Below are 20736 nucleotides of genomic sequence, written 5' to 3'. Positions count from 1 at the left end.
CCAGTCCTATAAAATTTTACTGGGACATAGTTGCACACACTCACTAACGAGTTACTTCTGCACTTGCACACTGAATAGGGGTGTGAAGTCACTGTGTCACAGACCATGAAGCCACAGGCCTGAAAGAGACACTGTTATCTCTGTAGGCTAGCAGGGCTGTAAGTAGCATCAAGCTAACTGAATTACAATGGCTCCTTAAGCAATTACACACCACACCTCTTGAGACTGAGGAAGTTATGACTCCAGAGGAGCCTCTGGAGAATTACAATCAGCAGAGCAGCCAAGACTCATGGGGCAAACATAAGCATGTCACATAGGTGCTCAGAGCTGAACTGGGAATAGGGAGGTGAGGGGACTCGGTGTGTGCTGGGGGGGGCAGGGGGAATCGTCAGGAAATCATCTCAGGAGACCAGAGGTGTGACCTCACTCTGTGCAGATGGCAGAAGGGAACTGAAGCTAATGAGTAATGGCAGCTCCAACTGCAGAATGTGCCAAGGTCCTGAGGCAGGAAAGATTCAGGCAAGGCAGACGACCTGGATAAAGCAGCTATGGCAGCAGAACTGGGCTTGCCATCCCAAGGCAAGCCATGAGGGTTTGGAGCAGGACAGATAAGCCATGCTAGCACCTTGTAAAGTTCCCTGTGGCTGCCAAGCAGACTGTAGCAGGGGACACAGAGTGAGGCAGAGAATCCAGGCAGGGAAACATCATGCTAGTCTGGGTTAGAGGTGATAAACTGAGGATGGACATTTGGGGTGGGAAGGTCACTTATGTTTCAAGGATTCCAAGCCACCAAGCATCTCTCCAACCTCCGGGGAATGACCTCATGATGACAGGGGTGGGTCAGGCTTGTGCAGACCTGGAAGAGATGTGCAGAGGTGAGTGGGTGCTCTCAGAGACCACCTTCCTGACAGCCCACTCACTTAGAGTGTCCAGCCTGGCAACCCAGCACCACAGTGTGTAGTGTCTCCTCCTGGCCATTTAGGACAGCCTTGGTCTCTAGGGAGTGACGCTGGCACTGCTTGTCCACTATGAAGGTCCCCAGGAAGAGGAGGTTCTTTGTGACCAGAAGGTGCCAGGGGTGGCTGGGTGTGGAGAAAGGACAGGCTACAGACATGAAGGTAGCTGGCAAGACCATGGAACAGCTGTGCCCTCCAAATGTCACAGAGAGTGTGATGCCAGAGAGCACGCAGCAGCCCTGTGCTCTAAGAGCTGCCAATCAAAGCCTGACATGGGGTCAGGGGGACAGCGCAGTGGTTAAAACAGCTGTCGCCAGTATAAAGACCAGAGTGAGGATCCCCAAACCCACATACATACCAGGTGGACATGGTGACCCATTTCTTGTCTAGCTTTGGAAGGGGCAGATGGACTCTCCAAAGCAAACCGTTGGTGAGCTCTGGGTTTGATTGAGAGGCTGCCTCATAGAACAAGGTGAAAACACTTGAGGCTGATTCCTGAGATTAGCCTGGGGCCTCCACATGCACGTGCCCTCACACACACGTGAACAACACACACACACACACCACACACACACACACACACACACACACACACACACACACACACACACGGAAAAAGACAAGGAAATAAATAGCCTAGCACGGTGGTACATACCTGCAATCTTGGCATTTGAGAGGCAGAGACAGGAGGATCATGAGTTCTAGGCCAACTAGGGCCAACCTGAGCTGCACACTGTAACCTTGTCTCAGCAAACACACACATACTGTTTGCCAACCAGCCCATCTGCTGTCTCACTGCACCCGCAAGATCATCAGTTAGCATGAAACCCAGGGCCATACAGCTGGAATCCTATGTTCTGTGCTTCAGTTTCCCCACCTTTACAGTGGGGTGATCAGGAGGCCATTCTCCTCTGTTGCTGTAAAATTATAAAAAAAAAAATGTTGCTGTCTTTTATCCCACACTAGGTCCGACACTGTAGTGCCCCAAGTTATCTGGTAGACATCTTCTTCTCAGTCAGCAAAGCCTCTCACCCACTCTGCTCCATCCCATATCACACTGCTGATAGACTCTCTCTGAGCCGTCGGCAATCTCTCTACCCATCTAGTTCCCAAGGCGGGTTGCCACCATGTCAGAAATATACATCCAAATTCCATGGAAAGAACACACAACACAATAACCTCTGATCCGATTGATAAGATATATTTGCCCTAGATATAAAAAGCTCTGTACACATCCATCCCTTAAGAATATTCATGGGGTTGGGGATTTAGCTCAGTGGTAGAGTGCTTGCCTAGCAAGCGCAAGGCCCTGGGTTCAGTCCCCAGCTCTGAAAAAAAGAAAAAAGAAGAAAAAAAAGAATATTCATAACAACCTGTAAATGTGCAGAGAGGAATCTTAACATCCGCCTTCATGTTCTCTCAGCTGCCTCTCTCTCTGCTTGCTCCAGGTTCCTCTTCTTTAAAACTTTTCTCCCGCCCATCCTTCCTCCTCGTCCAATGACAGGCCTCGTTCTATCTTGTACCTGCCTTCACCTGCATAATGACATCATCCCACACTCCTCCACAGCAGGACTTGGTCACTTGAGATAACCCATGTGTGTGTGTGTGTGTGTGTGCGTACTGAGATCAGAGAGTCTCCTTCTTTTCTCTTTGGTCTCTGCCACTTTCTTTGAACCTGGATCAGGGCTTGGCACACAGAACACAGCCAATCCATACTGACTGACACCGGGTGAGATCCCTGTCAGTGCCTGGCTTTACTGTTCTTGTACATCACAGTTCTGACAGGGGGAGGCACAGAGTGGCAGAACCTGGGTTCTAGATGGGGCCTGTTACCCTGCCAGTTTCCTGAATGGTCTTGGACTCTGATTCTCCTGCCTCATGAGTGGGGGGATTACAGGCATGTACCACCACGTCTGGTTTAACATGCTGGGGACTGGACCCTGTGCGTTCGGGCCAAACACCATCTGCTGAGCTGCACCTTCTCCCCGAACAGCTTCCCACCAGCCAGACATTCTACAGCAAAGTAGAATGGAAAGTGGGCCAAGAGTAGAAGCTGGCACTTCCCTTCTCCTCTCCACAGGGGGCCCTGGAGGTGTCCTTCCAGTGCAAGCCCACCATGAAGGGCAGCTGACCATTGACTAGCACCTGCAGGTATGTGCTGCTTTTGACATGGGGCTGCCGGAGGCTCAGGTGGTACGTCTGTGGGAGGCAGTCCAGCTGCCTCTCAGGGACCTGCAGTGAAAGCTGGTGAGTATAACCCCAGTGCCCATCGGTCACCACTCCAAGCCTGAATGCCCCCAACTCTCACCTCCAGCCAGGGCTCACTGGTGTGGATCTGCCCTATCCCACCACTGCCTGCATTTCACCTCAAAGCAGGCAGCTGAGGACGTCTAAAGCAAGCCTGGACTGCACATGGTATGGTAGCATATGCTCTCCTTGGCAGAACAGGCACACAGAGGACACGGATCACAGGATGGGTAACGGGTGTCACCATGCCTGATGTCTGCATATGTCACAGCAGCCAGAGCCCAAAAGGACATCCATCTAGGGCATGGGTGGGCTCTGGTGCTGGGCTCACCTCCAGTAAGTAGGTGCACAGTGCTGGTCCGGAGTCATTCCTGAAGGGCTGGCTGATGCGCAGGAATCTCTGGTTACCACTCTCCGCCCACCGTTCCTGTAGCTGGCCTCCAGCTGCCATCGAAGGAGGTCCAGGCTCTGTGCTGCAGCGGACCTGGGACACACCAACAGTGAGACCCCCTCAGAGGCCCACCCGCATCTGCCCCTCTCCAGAATGTCAACTTGCTTTTCTGCAGACACAAGAAGTTGTTTGTTTTCCTACTGGAGATATGCCCCCGGGCCTCACACATGCTGGGCAAGTGCTTTCTCCCTAATTGTTTTAGTGTGTGTGTGTGTGTGTGTGTGTGTGTGTGTGTGTGTGTGTCCCATGCTTGCCTATGTTTGTTTAGGCATAGAGGCCAGAGGACAATCTCAGGTGCCATCTGCCTTGTCGTTCTTTCTCTCCTCTTTTATCTCTTTTTTGAGACAGGCTCTCACTATGTAGCACGATTGTCCTGAAACTCATTTGTAGACAGGGCTGGCCTGGAACTCACCAGGTAGACCCAGGCTTCCCTGAAAGTCAGAGATGTACCCGACTTTCAGGCGCACTGTCTGAGGTCAACCTGGTCTACAGTAAGTCCTAGAACATCCAGGACTACATGGAGACACCCTGTCAAATTAGGAAGAAAAAAAGGAAGGAAAGAAGGGAGGGAGGGAGAAGGTGCAGTGAATGTTCTTAAGTGCTGAGCCATCTCTTCAGCTCTAACACTAGGAATCAAACTCAGGTCCTGTGGTGAGCCCTTTACCCATTGAGTCGTCTCCCCAGCCCTCATTTGCCTTCCCACAGTGCATTGCTCCTGGGCAGGTGGAGCCTAGCACACTGTTAGACACTGGGTGCCTGAAGCCATGAGCCCAACACCTCATGATCCCCTCACCTTCGTCAGAGCAACAGGGCAACAGTCCAATGGGAGAAGACAACTTTAAGAAGGTAAGTGAGAGGCTGGAAAGATGGCTTGGTGGTTAACAGCGTCTGCTCAATTGTAAGGACCAGAATTCAGATCCTAGCACCCTCATTGGGTAGCTCACCAAAACCTGTATCTTCAATGCCAAGGGATCTGATGCCCTCTTCTGGGGTTCTTGAGCATCTGCGTACACATGTGCACATGCATTCAGAGAGATATGTGCAATTACACATACACACACACACACACACACACACACACGCACGCACACACTTTTACCAAAAAGAAAGTAACAGGGCTGCAGGAGATAGCTTAGCAGTTAAGCCTGCTTGTTACTCTTTCAGAGGAACCTAGTTTAGTTCTCAGCCCCCTAGTCTGGTGGCTCTCAACCAATTGTAACGCCAGGGGATCTGAAGCCCCCTTCTGGGCTTCGCATGCGCGCACACACACACACACACACACACACACACCCCTCCGGTTTCCTTGGGCACTGCATGCATGTGGTACACAGATTTACATTCAGGTAAAACACCCATACACATAAAAAAAATAAAGGTTAAGATTTAATAAAAGTCAATCTTTTTTCAAAAAAGCAAGTGTATTAATAAAGGAATTCTGACAATGTGGCCCAGTGGGAAAGTGGCTGCTTAGCATGTATGAGCGTTTGTATGCAGTCAACCCCCAGACTGCATACAAACCAATAACCTGCTCCTCCAAGGCAATAAAAGGCAACACCCCTGCTCCCCTTTCCTTTGCCCTCCAGCGACTTGATAGCCTTCCTGACCCTTCTCTTCTCTCTCCTGCCCACAACCTTTGTTCTTCAGTTCCTCTGCCCAGGATACACTTGTACTGGAATAAAGTTACCTTACATCTTAATTTTCAGTGGAAACATCACCTGACCAGAGGAGTCTTCCCCACCAGCTCCATCCCAAAACATCTTCCCTGTGCTCAGCTCCCACTCAGACAATTATGGTTTTCATGGTTGGAGTTTTCTCTAAAAATCTACCTGTGCCTACCAAAGAGGTGGCAAGGGCCAACACTATTTCCCCGTGGCTGGGTATACAGTAGGCATTTAATAAAAGCAACCTAGTGAAGAGACTGAAGCTATGTGACCCCGTGCTGCCCCTCCCCATCCCCCATGAATGAGGGCAGGCTTTGAAATCCTCAATTCCCTGGCCAAGCACCGACCTTGTGACTGATGGTCAGGAGCTGTGTGCAGTGTCATGGACCAGCTCCAATTCATGGGTATCCTCGGGGGCCCTTCTCCATCCTCAGCCTCTGGTGGGTCTTGCACTCATGGGCAATGTGCCTTTTCTGACCTGTGTGAGTCAGCCCAGAGTCCCTGCCTCCTTCTGTCAGGCAGCTTCCTCCGAGGAGAAGCGGGTTCCAGCCTGACTGGACTTTAGCCACCCTAAGCGAGCATACAACCAGACTACCTCCACCCCCCCCCCCCATTTTGCTTCTGAAGACAGGGCCTTGTGTAATAAGTTACACTCTGACTAGTTATGTAGGTCTCTCTACCTCCTGGGTGCAGGGATTACAGACCTGGGACAGCATGCGTGGTTTATGAAATGCTAGGGGTAGAACCAAGGCCTAAGCAGCAGGGCAAACATTGTACCAACTGAGTTAAGTTCCTGGTCTCCTCATGCAGCTTTCAAAAGGTCAGGTGAGCAGCCCCAACACACTTGGTGTTGTTTGCATTTAACTGCTGTGTCTGATCAAGGGCAAAGCCAATGGAATGGCTGGAGCATCAAAGGCTGCCATACTGTCCCAGAAGGCCCTCTATGTGGAGTTCTACCACACCCGGGACCTGCAGCTGGACGCCCAAGATGGTCTCCTGCAACCCAGTCTCTGCCTTCTTCTCCAGCAACACTGTGGACAGTAGGCAACAGGGGTGGTGGCTTTCCCCCAGCATGCTTCCCACCTTGCGGGCTCCAAGAGCCAACCCCTGCTTCTCCTATGTCACCTCGGCAGATGGAGGCCTGCTAAGTGAAGTGAAACAAAATTAAGAGGTGCAGGGGAGGAGAGTGTGACATTTGAGGTGACTGAGCATATCTGACTTCCTAGAACTTTCGGCTCTGTAAATCTGGCATGCAGCCAAAGGGCAAGAGCTAAGACAGACTACAGGACTACAATACAGCCACTGCTCCAAGTTCCTCCAGCTCAGGCCCTGGGAACCTTCCAGAATACCACAAGGAGCATAGCCAAGCCATAAGCCTGACTCTAGCACCAGGGTCAGTGCTGCTCACACCGGACCTAGCTGGGCTGTGTCCAGACACCCGGGGGAGTGGGGATTTAGCTCCGGTGGTAGGTGGCCTGCCTAGTGTTTAACCTGGATGTGGTTCCCCTACACTGCAGAAAGCTGGGCGCAGTGGTGCCCATCTGTAATCCCAGCTCTCAGGAAGGTAGAGACAGGAGGAACAGAAATTTAAGGCTATCCTCAGCTACCCAGTGAATCTGCAGCTAACCTGAGCTACATTAGATGGTCACAAAACAAAATCTCCAGGACGTATGCTCTAAGTCAGAAGCAAACACTGCTTCTCACAGTGGGTTAGAACAAACAGCCCCAAAGCTGTGGCCTGAGACAGCTGGTGCTTTAGGGTACCTGAGGTGGGTTGAGGGGAAGGAGCAAACAGGAGCTGGTACCCCTTAGATGGACACCAGTGTGAAGGAGGCTGAGCTGGTGGGGGTCACACAGGGGCACTGGGCTGTCTATCCCCAACCTCGCCACAAACCACAGAAGGAGGGTTCTGTCTACATGAGCCTGGTCATTTCAATGCTTCTCAGAGATGCAGAGAAGCCCAGCCTGCTGTCTGACTGCCACATGATGTTCCCAGCAAGGACTATACGTCTGCCTGCTGTTGCCAACTTTACCTGGGCCTCAAACCGCTGGGTCTTGTTTCCAGACTCTGGCCCTGAAAAAGTCCCGGCATCACCTGGGAGACAAACATGTCCAGCAGGTCTGACCCTGATCCTGTGAACTGGGACCAGACAGGGGTGGGGGCAGAGTGTAACTGATGACCTCTACTTTGACCTTGGCCTCATTTGTGGCTGGCCTCAAACTCCCTATGGAATTAAGAGCGACCTTGAACTTCTGGCCCTCTTGCTTCTAGCTCCTGAGTACGGGGATTACAGGTATGTGTGCCGCCGTGCCAGTTCTTGTGGTCCTGGGATCATGGCGAGGGCTTGGTGCACAGCAGGCAAGCACTTAACCACAGCCCCAGACCTTGGCTTGATTTTTAAAACCCTGAATTGTTTAATATAGGTTCCCAAGCCCACAGTCAGGGGTGAGTGGCGTGGGGGGCTGCACTGCTCCCCTTTATCTCATTACAGGGTCAGAGCAGCTGCCCTAACAGTTTCTAGAATCTAAATACCTCTGTACCCTCTGGCTGCCCAGGCCTCAGTCCCAGGCTTGAAGCCTGGGTCACTGTAGTGTCCTCCGCACCCGACTCTGGCCTCTTTAAGATGTCAGAGCCAAGGTACAGCAGGAGCCAGGGCTCTCTGCACTGAAGACTGCCTGCAGGAGCACAGAGCCTCCCTGGAGGCTGGGGAACCACAGACCACAGCAACCAGCGCTTTGAATGGCAGCTGTGAGCTGAAGAATGGCCCCACGACCTCTCTGCTGGCGTCCATAACCAGTGCTGCAGGCGCTGTCAGAGCAGAGGCAGGTAGCGTGGTGCACAGCTGAGGCCCCAGAACTCTATGGGTAACAGAAGGACTATAAACTCGATAGCATCCTGGCTATGTAATGAGTTCAAGGAGAGAGTGCTCGGTGATTAGAGAACTCTGCCCTCCCAGAGAACGTAGGTTTGGTTCCAGGACCCACATGAGTGGCTCCCAACCATCTGCCACTCCAGTTCCAGGGCATCCGAGACCTTCTAGTTTCCAAGGGCAGCAGACATGAACATTGTAGATATACACACGCTCAGACCTACACAGGTACACATAAAATAATATATCATTTTAAAAAGGAGGGGAGGAGGAGGAAGGTTGATGGGGAGGAAGGGGAAGAGGATGGAGAGAAGAGGAGGATGGGGGATAATGGAGAAGGAAGGGGGGAGGAAATTAAAGGGGGAATGAGGAGGAAGATGGAGAGGGGGAAGAGGAGGAAAAGGAAGAGGAAGAAGTAGCAGCAGCCAGGCATAGTAATACAGGTCTGTAGTTCCAGTGCTAGAGGAGTTGAGACAGGAGGTTCACAAGTTCTAGGTTAGCCTAGGCTACACAATGAGACCCTTTTCGAAAGAGAAACAGAAAAAGAAATAACATGCTCTATACATTGGGAGTCTTTGTGCATGCACATGTATGTGAATGTGTGTGTGTGTGTGTGTGTGTGTGTGTGTACATAAGCAAACACACACCCTCCCTTTTTACAATAATGGATGTAGGCCATGCACTGTGTCCCAGTGAGGGAATCCTCAGCTCTATATCAGGGTCTGTGGGTGGCAGCCAGAGCTTCCCAGGCACATCCCAGGCCTGGTGCCCACAGGAGACTCCACAGTTACAGTCCTTGTACAAAGGGACAGGGCAGCTGGGCCTCTCCAGGCCAGTCCCTGTGTGGGATCCCTAACATGGCACACCCCATCCACTTAGCTGAACCCTGAACAGTTGCCTGAATTCAGGAGCTCACCTGCCTCAGTCTCCTCACCTGCTACAGGTTTCCTGCAATCAATAAAGTGAGGCCCTGGGAGCTGTGAGAACAGGCTGCCATGAGTTCCCTAGCCCTGGGCACTGGTGTTCTGCAATGGGTGCGAGACCAGTGGCAGGTGCTCTAGGAGCCCATGGGACTTTTCTACGATGGTGCTGAAGGCTCAAGGCCCTGGGACCGAGAATGAGGAGTCTTAACCTAGCTACCAGGGGCTCCTCCCAGGTGGCTGGCAGCACAGTCTGGACGTGACAGCATTAAAGTAGCGAAAACCAGTACAGCCTCATGGCTCACATGCCAGGAGTCACTAGGAAGACTCTGGAAACCAGGTGGAATCCCTGGATCCTATGCTAGGGATACCCAGGGGGTCGGGGCCCTCAGAGGAACAGCTTTAACTGTGGCTGCTTTAGTCTGGCCTGGTGGCACTCAGCAGGCTGAGGCAGGAAGATGGTGAGTTCAAGGCCAGCCATGAGACACCATTTCAAAAGAATGATCCAAACCAAATCAAATAAAAACGAATGTGTAGAACTCACACTAGAGAATCAGGGCGATGGCTTGGTAAAGTACTTGTGTGAGGACACGACTTGATCCTCAGAACCTAGGTCAGAGACTGGGCAGTCAGGAGGTAGAGGTAGGCAGATCTCTGAGTATGAGGCGAGCCCAGTAAGCCAGAGCTATACAGTGAGGGTTTATCTAAAAAGCACAAATCAGGGGCAGTGATAAGGGTGCAGTCAGTGGTAGTGAGCAGGCAGAGGTCAAGGCCTAAGCTGCAGCTCCAGTGTCCCAGCACCAAACAATAAAAAAACCCTAGAGTAGAAACCCCAGAGTAGAGGGCATTACGCATTGGCAGGATTATGAGTTAAACCAAGTCTCCCCAAAGGATGCTGGAGTCCTGACACCCGGAGCCTGTGAGGGACACCTTGTCTGAAAACAGGGTCTTTTAATGGTGGCATTAAAAGAGATTATTAGTCTGAATCCAGTCTGACAGGTGTCCCAAAGCCATCTCTGGGTTGAGGAATCCTGCTTTAACAGCTCTCACTCTCAGGAATTCTGGAGCAGGGTTGGTAGCAGCAAGCAAAAGAAGGTAGGGTTTAACTCTAAAGCAGTTAAAACCCAAGACAGGCTCCCACAGAGCTAGACCAGTCCCGCTCACGCCTTCAGAACTAATGGGAGATACACTGTTAAGACACCCAGGTCTGGGAGCTTCAGCCTGCACTTAGGAAACCTGGGAGCAGCCTGTTTAACTTTTTATCTTTCTCTGAACTTGTGAAAACTTCTATTATTATTCTCTTTCTATTATTATTATTATTATTATTATTATTATTATTATTATCTAAGATTTATTATTTGTCTATGTGCGCATATCTGCTGTGTGTGTGTGCACATACATTCAGGTTCCCACAGAAGCCCAAAGAGGGTGTCGGGTCTCCTGGAACTGCAGTTACTGGCAGTTGTGAGTTCCTGGATGTGGGTGCTGGTCCTCTGCAAGATCAGCAAGAACTCTGAGCTGCTGAGCCATCTCCTGCCACAAACTTTCTTATTGACTTCACACATCAATGTCTTTAACATCAGTACTGGGGCAGGGGCCGAGAGAGCTTTGTTGGACCAGGACACCAGCAGGGGCAGGGAGACCTGGGCTGGGGTAGGGCTGACACAGCTGTGCCAAGAATACAAAGCAAACCCTGATGTGATAGACATCCTTGTCATCAAGAACCAGCTCCAGATGGTCCACGAGTGGACTCTTGAGAACCTCCATCTAACCTGGGGACAAGGCCAAGTTCAGAGGCTGGGGCTCCACCTTCTAGCCCATTTTTGATCCCCTAAGCCATCAAACTGACTGGATCTTGCTCTGGAACCCAGAGTGAGTGTGTAGCAGGCACACTGCCCATGTTGGCAGATGCCAAGAGGGGAGGTTACCAGGGAGAGTGCCGTCCTCACCGTCCTGCTGAATTTTCTTTTTGGGGTGTAGGAATCAGCACTTTCTCTGGGGAACATTATGGCTGATGTCCACCCCAACGTTCCTGGTTCTCTGACTTGGGGGTACTTATGAAGAGGTGGGCTGTGGCTTCTTCAGGGAGCCAGCTCCCCTTCTGAAACACAGCAGGGTTCCTGGGAAGAGACCACTGCTCCTCTTCTGGAACAGGACCTCCTGTCCTTGCAGGGAACAAGCTCAAGGACTTCCTGGGCTCTGACCAGGGAGAGGTAGATTTTCAGAACGGTCAGGCACAGGACTTTAGTTTTTCCCTCAGTGTTGGAGTCCAAGGCTTTGTCCCATGCTAGGCAAACACTCTCCTTCTGAGTACACCCAAGCCTCTCCAGGTCTTGATTGATAGGGCAAACAGCCAGGATGAAGCTTCTGCAGTACACAACCCCAGTGTCCTATCAATGTTGTGTCATCCTAGACTAGCCCTGGGACAGGTCCCTCCTCCTTCTTGTGTTTTACTATGTACAGGGGACATCTGCAATGTCCCCCCCACCCCATCACATGGCCCTGAGTCCTGGTGAGAGTTGGTGAGGCCAGGCCTTTTCATTTCTCCTCCAGGCCCTAGGACCTTTGCTTAACAATCTTCCCTTACCCCAAGCCTCTGTATGCAAAGCTCTGAGAAAAGCAGGTTTGAGCTCAAGCTGACTTTAGAGCACCAAGACAGGGCTGAGGTAGGGCTCAGTGGGCACAGTAGGCCTTGCATGCACAGGGCTCCAACCCCTACAACTGCAAAAGAACCAAATCAAATACCATATCTCTACTCACCCATTTGGCACTTCATGTTAGCTCAGCGCTCATGCAGAGCTCCTGCCGCTTGGGGCTGACACACCAGAGTGGGGGTGGGGCACACAACCACCAGACGTAGAACCAGGTAAGAGAGCAGTGGCCATCCTTGTCACGAACATGAGCGGTCCTGGAAGGGGATGTATTCTATGTCAGATGGTCAGGGTCAGGCTACCTTTAATGAACTGAGGGAACACAGACTACACGGCTACCCGGGCATTGGAAGAAAGAGTGTCTCACGCACAGGAAAGAGCCGGTGTGGAAGGTCTGGGCACAGGACTGTGCTTGACACATTGGGTCAGAGTTAAGTCAGAGCCCAAAGCAGGGATTAGCGTGTGCAAAGGTCCTGCATCAGCAGGAGTCAGCTCAAAGCATCTGTCAAAACCTGAGTCTCTGTGGTCAAGTGAATGGGGAGATCCACAAGCTAACTGGGAAGCATTCCACACTGCCCACCTGAAGTGCAGGGTGTAGGCAGTCTCTAGCAGGTACGGCTGAAGTCCTGGGTCCTGCTTCTTCAGAATCAAGTCCATGAACACAGGCACTGAGGACAGAGAGGGCTGACCAGGCTCTGGCCAGGCCACGCTAATACAGTTTCCAACCCCAGATGTGGGACACTGCAAAGACAATTGAGTGACAGTTATAGTTAGCAGAGAGCTCTGGGTATGCCCTCAGCCACTCATGTTAGCATTTCCTTCTGAGAACAAGTCTGCATAGACTTTAATCCTGAGAGACAGGACTGCATAGAGCAGGGCTCCTCGGCCTCAGCACACTATTGATATATGAGGCCCAGTGCTCTTTTGAGATACCATCTATAGTATGCAGTGTTCAGTGGCATTCCTGGCCTTTACCATATAGATGCAGTAGCCACCATCAATGACCATTATAGCAATTTCACTAGCCATTGCCTAACAGACCCCTGCTGGAGGAGATGCAGGAGGCAAAACCAACCACACCTAGAACTGCTGATACAGACTATTCTTTCTCCCTCCCTCTCCTTCCTTCCTTCCTTCCTCCCTTCCTTCCTTCCTTCCTTCCTTCCTTCCCCCTTCACTCTGTGTGTGCGTGTGTGCATGTGTGTGTGCATGTGTGTGTGCATGTGTGCGTGCATGTGTGCGTGTGTATGTGTGTGCGTGTGTGCATGTGTGCATGTGTGTATGCATGTGTGTGTGTGTGCGTGTGTGTGTGCATGTGTGTGCGTGTGTGTGTCTGTATGTATAACCATGTGAGTGCAGGTACTTGAGGGTGTCTGATCCCCTGAAGCAGAGTTACAGGTGGTAGCAAGAGCTCTTTACCACAGAGGGTCTCTCTAGCCCCAGGAGGATTCTTCTTGATTTGTGTGAGACAAAGTTTCTCTGTGTAACAGTCCTGGCTGGCCTGGAACTCACTCTGTAGATCCCACAGAGATCCACCTGCCCCTGCCTCCTGAGTGCTGGGACTAAAGGTGCAGACTACCATACCCAATCCAAGGATCATTCTTTTTCTTAAAAAGTTGTTGTATTTTAAGCTACCTAGGCATCTTTCTCAGGAATGTACCAAAATGACTTGCTTTTGGGTTTGTAGATTGGAATAAGCATAATTAACAAAATACTTTCACCTATTGTACAGAGATGCCATGTAAAATGATTTATAGGCTGTCTTTTTTAAAAAGCAGGTGTCTTGAAAGTAATATGTTGAAGGAGCTCTCCCGCTAAAGCCTGTGTGACAGAATGAGTGTTTCCATTGGAACACCTCAGAGTTCCAGAGTACCTAGCTTCCAGCACACACAGCCACTGGGATTTGTTCACAGTGTCCTCTGGTTCCTTTCAGAATGGCCTGGCACAGAAAGACGCCATACAGCATACATCTTCAGGTAAAACGCTTTGATACAGTGTGTATGCATTTCTGAGGGGGAGGCTGTAATTCTGGTCAATGGTGGGTTCCAGCTCCCTTCCTGGCTTCACGAAGTTCCTTGGCAGAGGAAGCTATTATGCCCGTGGCATACTTCGTGGTGGCTGAGGCGCTACTCAAGGTCGCCCTTCTGTTCCAGACCCAGAACTCATGGGTGTGTTATACTCACTATAATCAGCATAATTCTGCGATACTCTTCAAAGACGGACGTAACTTCTGCAGTCAGGGTCGTATTAACAAGTGCACACCATCCCCTTCCTCCAGTTTCATACAAAGCGCTCACATCCAGATCAGCCAAGTCTTGATTCATGCTCAAACTCTCACAATGGTGACCCTTGGCAGAGAAAGCATGGCCTCTGCAAGTCTCCATGTACCCAAGGTGTGTCTTCGGACAGATCTCTTTTCCTCCCTTCTCTGTGTTCTTGTTCTGAGAGTTTTTTTACTTGTTCCAAGTCTCTCCATGGCCCGCACAGTTCATTTTCATCAAACTGGGCTGGAGTTTTAGCAAAAGAGTCTCTTCATGCTGGTGACCTATGCCAGCTTCCTTCAGAGCTTCCCTCAGGGCTCCCAAGCCCTGAGCCTTCCTGAGCTGCTGATGCTGAACTTGGTTCCCTTGGTGACTATGTCAGGGTGGTTACTTCATCCACCCCTTTAAGAGCTACAGCTTTGTGCAGGACAGCAACATCTGAGGACGGGTTAAAGCTAGGACATGCCTGCTGTTGACCCGGGACCACCTTTGGATGATGTCACCATTTGCGCAAATCTTAGCTACTTTTCTATTACTGTAAAGAGACGTCATAACCAAGGCAACTTATAAAAGAAAGCATTTAATTTGGGGGCTTACGGTTCCAGAGTGTTAGAGTCTACAATCGTCATGGCAGGGAGCACGGCAGCAACCAGGCAGGCATGGTGCTAGAGCAGTAGCTTAGAGCTTACATCCTGATACACAAGCTAGAGGCAAAGAGAGGACAGGGAGAGGGAGGGGGAGGGGGAGGGGGAGGGGGAGAGCGAGAGGGAGAGCGAGAGCGAGAGCGAGAGCGAGCAAGAGAGAGAGAGAGAGAGAGAGAGAGAGAGAGAGAGAGAGAGAGAGAGAGAGAGCACGAGCAAGCTAACTGGGAATGGCAGAGGCTTTTGAAGTTTCAAAGCTAGTCCCTGGAGACACATCACTTCCAACAAAACCATGCCTCCTAATCCTTCCCCAATAGCTACACCAAGAGGGAGTCACACATTCAGATGTATAAGCCTCTGGGGCTAATTCTCATTAAATTACATATTCCTGTTCTCAGGTGGTCAATAAACCAGGCCTGTCAGAGGAATTCTGTTACCATTGCCATTTTAAAAGAAATATCTTTTTTTTTTTATCTCCCTTTCTTCTAAGGGACTAAAGAGAGGTATCACTCTGAAGGTTTCAATCTCCTTCAGAGTGGGAATAATAGGTCAGCAATTTGCTGTCAGGGCGTCTCCATCCTGTGCCATGCAGGCTCCCGGGAGTGGCCTAGTTCAATCTGCTCAGCCCACAGTCCCGGGAGTGTCCCTGCTTGGCTGAAGTGGAGATTGATTAAATTGGCCAAGAAAGCGGGGAGACCCCATCCTGGATTGGTGGATCCTGAGGGACTCACATGGCTTTGCACAGAACATTTTGTAAAGGTCTCACTCTGATCCTGTAGAGAGAGCTCTGCCATTTAAGAAAGCAGCTACAGCTGGGCATGGTGTGCTTGGGCACTCGGGAGGCACAGGCAGGTGGATCTCTGAGTTCAAGGCCAATCTGGTCTACAGAGCAAGTTTCAGGATAGCCAGGGCTGCACAGAGAAACCCTGTCTCAAAAAACCAAAAGAAGAAAGAAGACTGCAACTGCTTCTCTCAAGCACCTTAAAGGAAGGAGGAGGAGGAGGCTAAATTCCAGCTGATCCCAGACTCTGACTGTCCTGTTACTGTTGGCCAAGTGCATCCTCTCTGATCCTTAGGAAAACGAGCCAGAGTTATGCTTTGTACAACCAAACAACAAAGTAACTTTAAATAATTAGCATTTAAGAGGAGGGGAAGGGGAGGAGGGGGAGAGGGAGAGGGAGAGGGGAGAGGAGAGGGAGGGCTGGCAAGACAGCTCAGATGGTAAAAGTGCTTACTGCCAACCCCAACAATCTGAGTTCTATCATCAGAACCCACATAGAAGAAGGGAAGAGAGTCCCCAAGTTAAAGAAAGGAAGAAAGTAACAATTACTTAATCAGGATAAGGAGTTTGAGCCCCCCCGCCCAGCTACATAGAAAGTTATAGACCAGCCTAGGCTACCTAAACAAAAAACCCAACTAACCAACCAACCAACCAACTAACCAACCAACCAGCAAACATCTTCCCTGGGGTTTAGCTCAGCTGTGGGACAGTCAACACTGTCAGTTTGGCCCCATCCCAAGTCATACTGGAGACAAATCTGGTCTATAAGGGGTTATTTAGATTAGGCTAGTCTCTGAGTGTTTGGGAGGGATTTCCCGGATAAGATTAAGGAAGAAGGGAGGCCTCCCTAAACGTGGGCAGCACCTTCCCATGGTTGTGGTCCAAGTCTGAGCAAAGGAGAGTAGTGAGCACCACAGCTCCACCCCCATGCGTCCTGACCAGTTGTTTCCTGCACCCTGTTTGCCTTCCCCTGAAGATGGGAGCAACAGCAAATCCTTTTGTTGTAAGACCCCATAGTGTCCTTACCTCAGGAGCACAGATTGACAAAGTGACCACTGCAATGAGGGTGTAAGGTTTTTTTTTTTTTTTTTTTCCGGAGCTGGGGACTGAACCCAGGGCCTTGTGCTTGCTAGGCAAGTGCTCTACCACTGAGCTAAATCCACAACCCCTGGGTGTAAGGTTTTTAATCCACATATGTAGGGTTGCTCATCCACGCAGGAAGAGGCAACCCCAAGCCCAAAAACCACACAACTTTTATTCTTTACAGAGGGCAGACTTCAGCAACAGGGTTAGCTGGCTCATTCTCATTGGTGGGGCACAGGACTAAGGATCTGGTCAGGTATTGGCTGGCCTGCTCAAGGGGCTGTTCTTGGCTCAGATGGTTACTTTCTTCATTCAGCCCTACACCCGGCCTTGGAGAATCACTGGGAAAGGGCTAAGTTGTCACGTCTCTTAGAGGTGGGTGAACTGGGTGGTTGGGCAGGGTCAGGATGACATCTTGCGGTTGTTCTCGGAATTTACCACAGGGATGGGTAGGGGGTCTTTCTGAGAACAGTTGTTATCACTTAATTAGCTTAGTCAGAATCTTGATCACCAAAACTTTATCATATCACTGGGCATCCTGATGTCAGATGTATCTCTCAGAAAGGTCACAAGTTTGTCATGGCATCCTGACCACCAGATGTATTTCTCAAAACCTTGTTTTTACAGCTTTGTTTCTCATATCTATGAAACTCTGAAACTTTTTTTTTTTTTTCGGAGCTGGGGACCGAACCCAGGGCCTTGCGCTTCCTAGATAAGCGCTCTACCACTGAGCTAAATCCCCAGCCCCGAAACTCTGAAACTTTATTTCTTCATTCCCCCCTTTTTCTTTTGTCATGGTTTCTATCTTAAAATCATAACTCGATCTCATCACTAGTGATGGGCTCACATTGCTGCCTTAACAATATGTTCTCTAATAAGCAATAAACCAGAGTTGTGAACCAAGGGGAAGAATTGAACCAGGTTTCAAACCAACTTTGTCTTGAGCTCTCTCTCTTCTTAAAAACTTTGTTCTGTACCCTCTCTAATCTTAGTCAAATTGTCTTTAACTCTTCCTGAATGATCTATATAAAAACAACATTCTTCCTTTAATGCAGCACATAGGCCTCCTACTTTAAGGAATAAACTTCTCCTATTCTGAAGGACTACCTCTGAGAGGGAGGTCAGGGATTCTTGGAGGTGAGTTAAAATCTTTTCTGTCCTTTTTACATCTAAGTCAATGGCAGTCTTCAATTCTCCATAAGGCTTGTATTGCAGGGCAATGGCAGATGTCCCTGTAGCTGCCCCTGCAGCACCTAAACCCAGCCCTAAGATAATTGCCAGAGTAATTCCCAACTCTCTTTTGTGCCTTACTAATTCTCTAGTATCAGGATCCCAATAGTTCAGTACATCCTCATAAGGATGGTATAACAGTCTAGGTACTATCTGAACCAACACATAAAAGTCATGATTGCCTTTTAGAACTTCTAAACTATACAGGTTGTGATCCCTGAGGCACAGGTCCAAGAAGTGTTAGGAGTACTAACATATGTCATACCTTTATAGTAAGGGGGTGTTACATCATTTGCAATGAAACCAAGCCTACCCTCACACCTACGATTGGGGGACCTATCTCTATGTAACCCAGGGCAAACATAAAATTCTTGTTTCCAAAGCACACCCCCCAAGTGAGCATTACAGCAAACCCCCAGTAAGGTCTCTGATGTATCCACTTATCTGACGTGGAGGTCTAGGGAGCTTTTTACAGATCTGAGTGTCCTTCTAGGTCCCAGCCTCCAGCCTCCAGGCAGCTGGTGAGGGCTAACATTGGACGGCTGTCAGGGTGGTCAGCAGCACCAGGTATGGTTCTTTCCAGTGAGGCTCGAGTGTCTGGGTCTGGTGTTGCTGTATGTAGATGGAGTCTCCGACCTGGAACTGATGAGATGTCTCGGGGGTCCCTGGGGCATAGGCTGTTGCCAGCTGTGACCAGACTTCTTTCTGTATCGCTCGTCGGCCTTTTAGCCTAGCATACAAATCATTATTACTATGACATGTTGGTTCAATAACATCATCTAATACAATCAGAGGAGCTGGGGCCCCATATAAGATCTCAAAGGGGGTTAAGGCTGAATCTGGAAGGGGTATTTCTTGCTCTGAAGAGAGCAAGAGGGAAGGAGTGCCACCCAGTCTGTGCCAGCCTCCATGATCAATTTGGTCAGGGTCCCTTTTAGAGTTCTATTCATTCTCCCTACCTGTCCTGTGTTGGGAGCTATGCCCTTGAAGCCCTCCATTGTTGATGTTAGAATTAAGTATGACTAGGTTCATGGAAAATCCCCAGCCAACTGCAGAAGACTAATACAAATCTGGTGGTCAAGAAAAATAATAATATTATAAAGACATCCTGCTGACTAATAGATATGACAAACCTGTGACCTTTCTGACAATCTGTCAACATCAGCCTACTCCCTGACCACATGAATATTGTGTCCTTGGCCTGTGTAAATGTTTCATACTTCCCCATTCCCTCTGTTACCCATGTTATGGTATAAATTCAGCCTTGGGGAAAAATAAAATTGTCGCCTTGTTCAGATTCTTGTCTTGGCGTCCTTCTTCATGTCCCTTGTCCCCCATTCTCTTCCAGGTACCCCAAGACCCTTCGCTTACAGTCCTGAACTTTGAGGTCTGTAGATACAATGTAATTTCCAATTGACCTCTAAATCCCTGGCCACACCCTGGCTTACCTTGGCAATGAAAGTGGGGCCGTTGTCTGACCTGATTACCTTGGGCACTCCAAACAGAGGGGGTGGGGAGATTTCTTCTAGTATCTTCTTGATGACTACCGAGGCCATCTCTTGCTTGGTGGGGAAAGCTTCTACCCATTCCTGAAAAGGTATCTACATACACTAGGAGATACTTGTAACCATATTTTCCTGGTTTTATCTCAGTGAAGTCCACTCACCAGTAGGCCCCGGGCTGGTCCTCGTGGAGCCTCCTGCCAGAGTCAACTTTCCTGAAAACATTTACCTTTTGGCGTGGTACACATTGGTGGACTATCTGCTCCACGAGATACCTGAGACCTGTGACATAATATTTAGTTTTTGAAAACGTCTGGATGAGTTTGCTTACCCCTAAGTGAGTCCATTGATGCATTTGTTTTATCATGGCCTCTGCCTGTTTTTGTGACAGGATCTTTTTTCCCATTGAGGTGTACCAGAGTCCCTTCCTTGGCCTGGCTGGGTCATGGAGGGCCCTTAACAGAGCCAGAATCTCTTTTTTCTTGCCCTCAGATGTCAGCAGGCCCCTCTGCTCATGGGCTGTGGCAAAGGCATAGATGTTAAGTCTCTTTCCCAGCTCAAGGGCTTTGGTGAGGGCAGTGAGCTCTGCCCTCTGAGTAGAGGTGCCTTCTGGTTGGTCCTGAGCCCAGATGACTCTGTTTCCATCTACCACTGCCGCTCCAGCTCGTCTTTTTCCTTCTCTAAGAAGCTGCTCCCATCTATGAACCAGGTGGCATCTGCCCCCTCTGGTGGCTGGTCAGTCAGATCTTTATGCCACCTCTGTGCTTTAGTGAGCACCTGCTGACAGTCATGAAGGGGGTCTAAGTTGGGGTCCAGGGCAGGGTTGCAGGGTTCAGACTCGTAGGGGCAGTCTGGGATCACAAGGAACAAGTGGGATACCCAGGCCACACCAAGGTCCACCGTTCTTCCGGTAGTCCATGAGTATCGTTTGTTGCCTGTAGTCCCCTGTACTCAAGGTCTTTTGCTGGACACTAGCCCATTTGGGCATAGGAGCACAGAGTGTTGAGCCCCCATATTCACAAAACAACTGGGTGGACTTCCCTTCTATCTTTTCGCATAGCCAGCACTCTACGACCAAGAGGCTTGCCTTCGGGGGCCACTGGAGAGGCCCCTCTTGTTCTTCCTGGGGCAGTCCCTGACCCAGTGCCATTTTTGCTTACAATAGGCACACTGATCTTTAGACAGGAATTCTCTTCTGTTGCCAGGTACTTTCCTCCTAGTCTTTCTAACTACTATGGCCAGTATATATTCCTCTCCTGTCTTTTATCTCTCTTTAGCTCTCTAGCTTCCTCTTCTTTCTGTCTCTTTTTCTTCCCTGGCTTCCTGTTCTTTTTGCCTTCTTTCTTCTTTCTCTTCCTCAGTCTCTGTTATGATATCTTCTGCATCTTCCTCTACAGCTACTAGATGCTGTCCACCTATGTGCACAGACCCTGAACCACACTTCAACCTTATTTTCTCTGCAACTTACACTAACTCTCAGCA

General features: G+C 49.9%; 1 protein-coding gene across 1 annotated transcript in view; it reads right to left on the bottom strand.

Moving 5' to 3' along the window:
• The window catches only part of LOC102552269 (uncharacterized), a 96398-nt gene that overhangs the window by 35798 nt on the left and 39864 nt on the right, over positions 1–20736 (bottom strand). The window contains 13 exon segments of the mRNA XM_063270018.1: positions 777–856; positions 917–1209; positions 2715–2734; positions 2974–3200; positions 3535–3713; positions 6278–6346; positions 6399–6459; positions 7349–7410; positions 9102–9133; positions 11096–11143; positions 11145–11225; positions 12346–12474; positions 12476–12497. Of these exon segments, the coding sequence (XP_063126088.1) occupies positions 777–856; positions 917–1209; positions 2715–2734; positions 2974–3200; positions 3535–3713; positions 6278–6346; positions 6399–6459; positions 7349–7410; positions 9102–9133; positions 11096–11143; positions 11145–11225; positions 12346–12474; positions 12476–12497 (1303 nt within the window).

The sequence above is a fragment of the Rattus norvegicus genome, chromosome 10, assembly GCF_036323735.1.
Source record: "Rattus norvegicus strain BN/NHsdMcwi chromosome 10, GRCr8, whole genome shotgun sequence".
Taxonomy (NCBI): Eukaryota; Metazoa; Chordata; class Mammalia; order Rodentia; family Muridae; genus Rattus; species Rattus norvegicus.
Note: the sequence above shows the minus strand (reverse complement) of the source record. Positions and strands in the feature narration are given on the sequence as shown.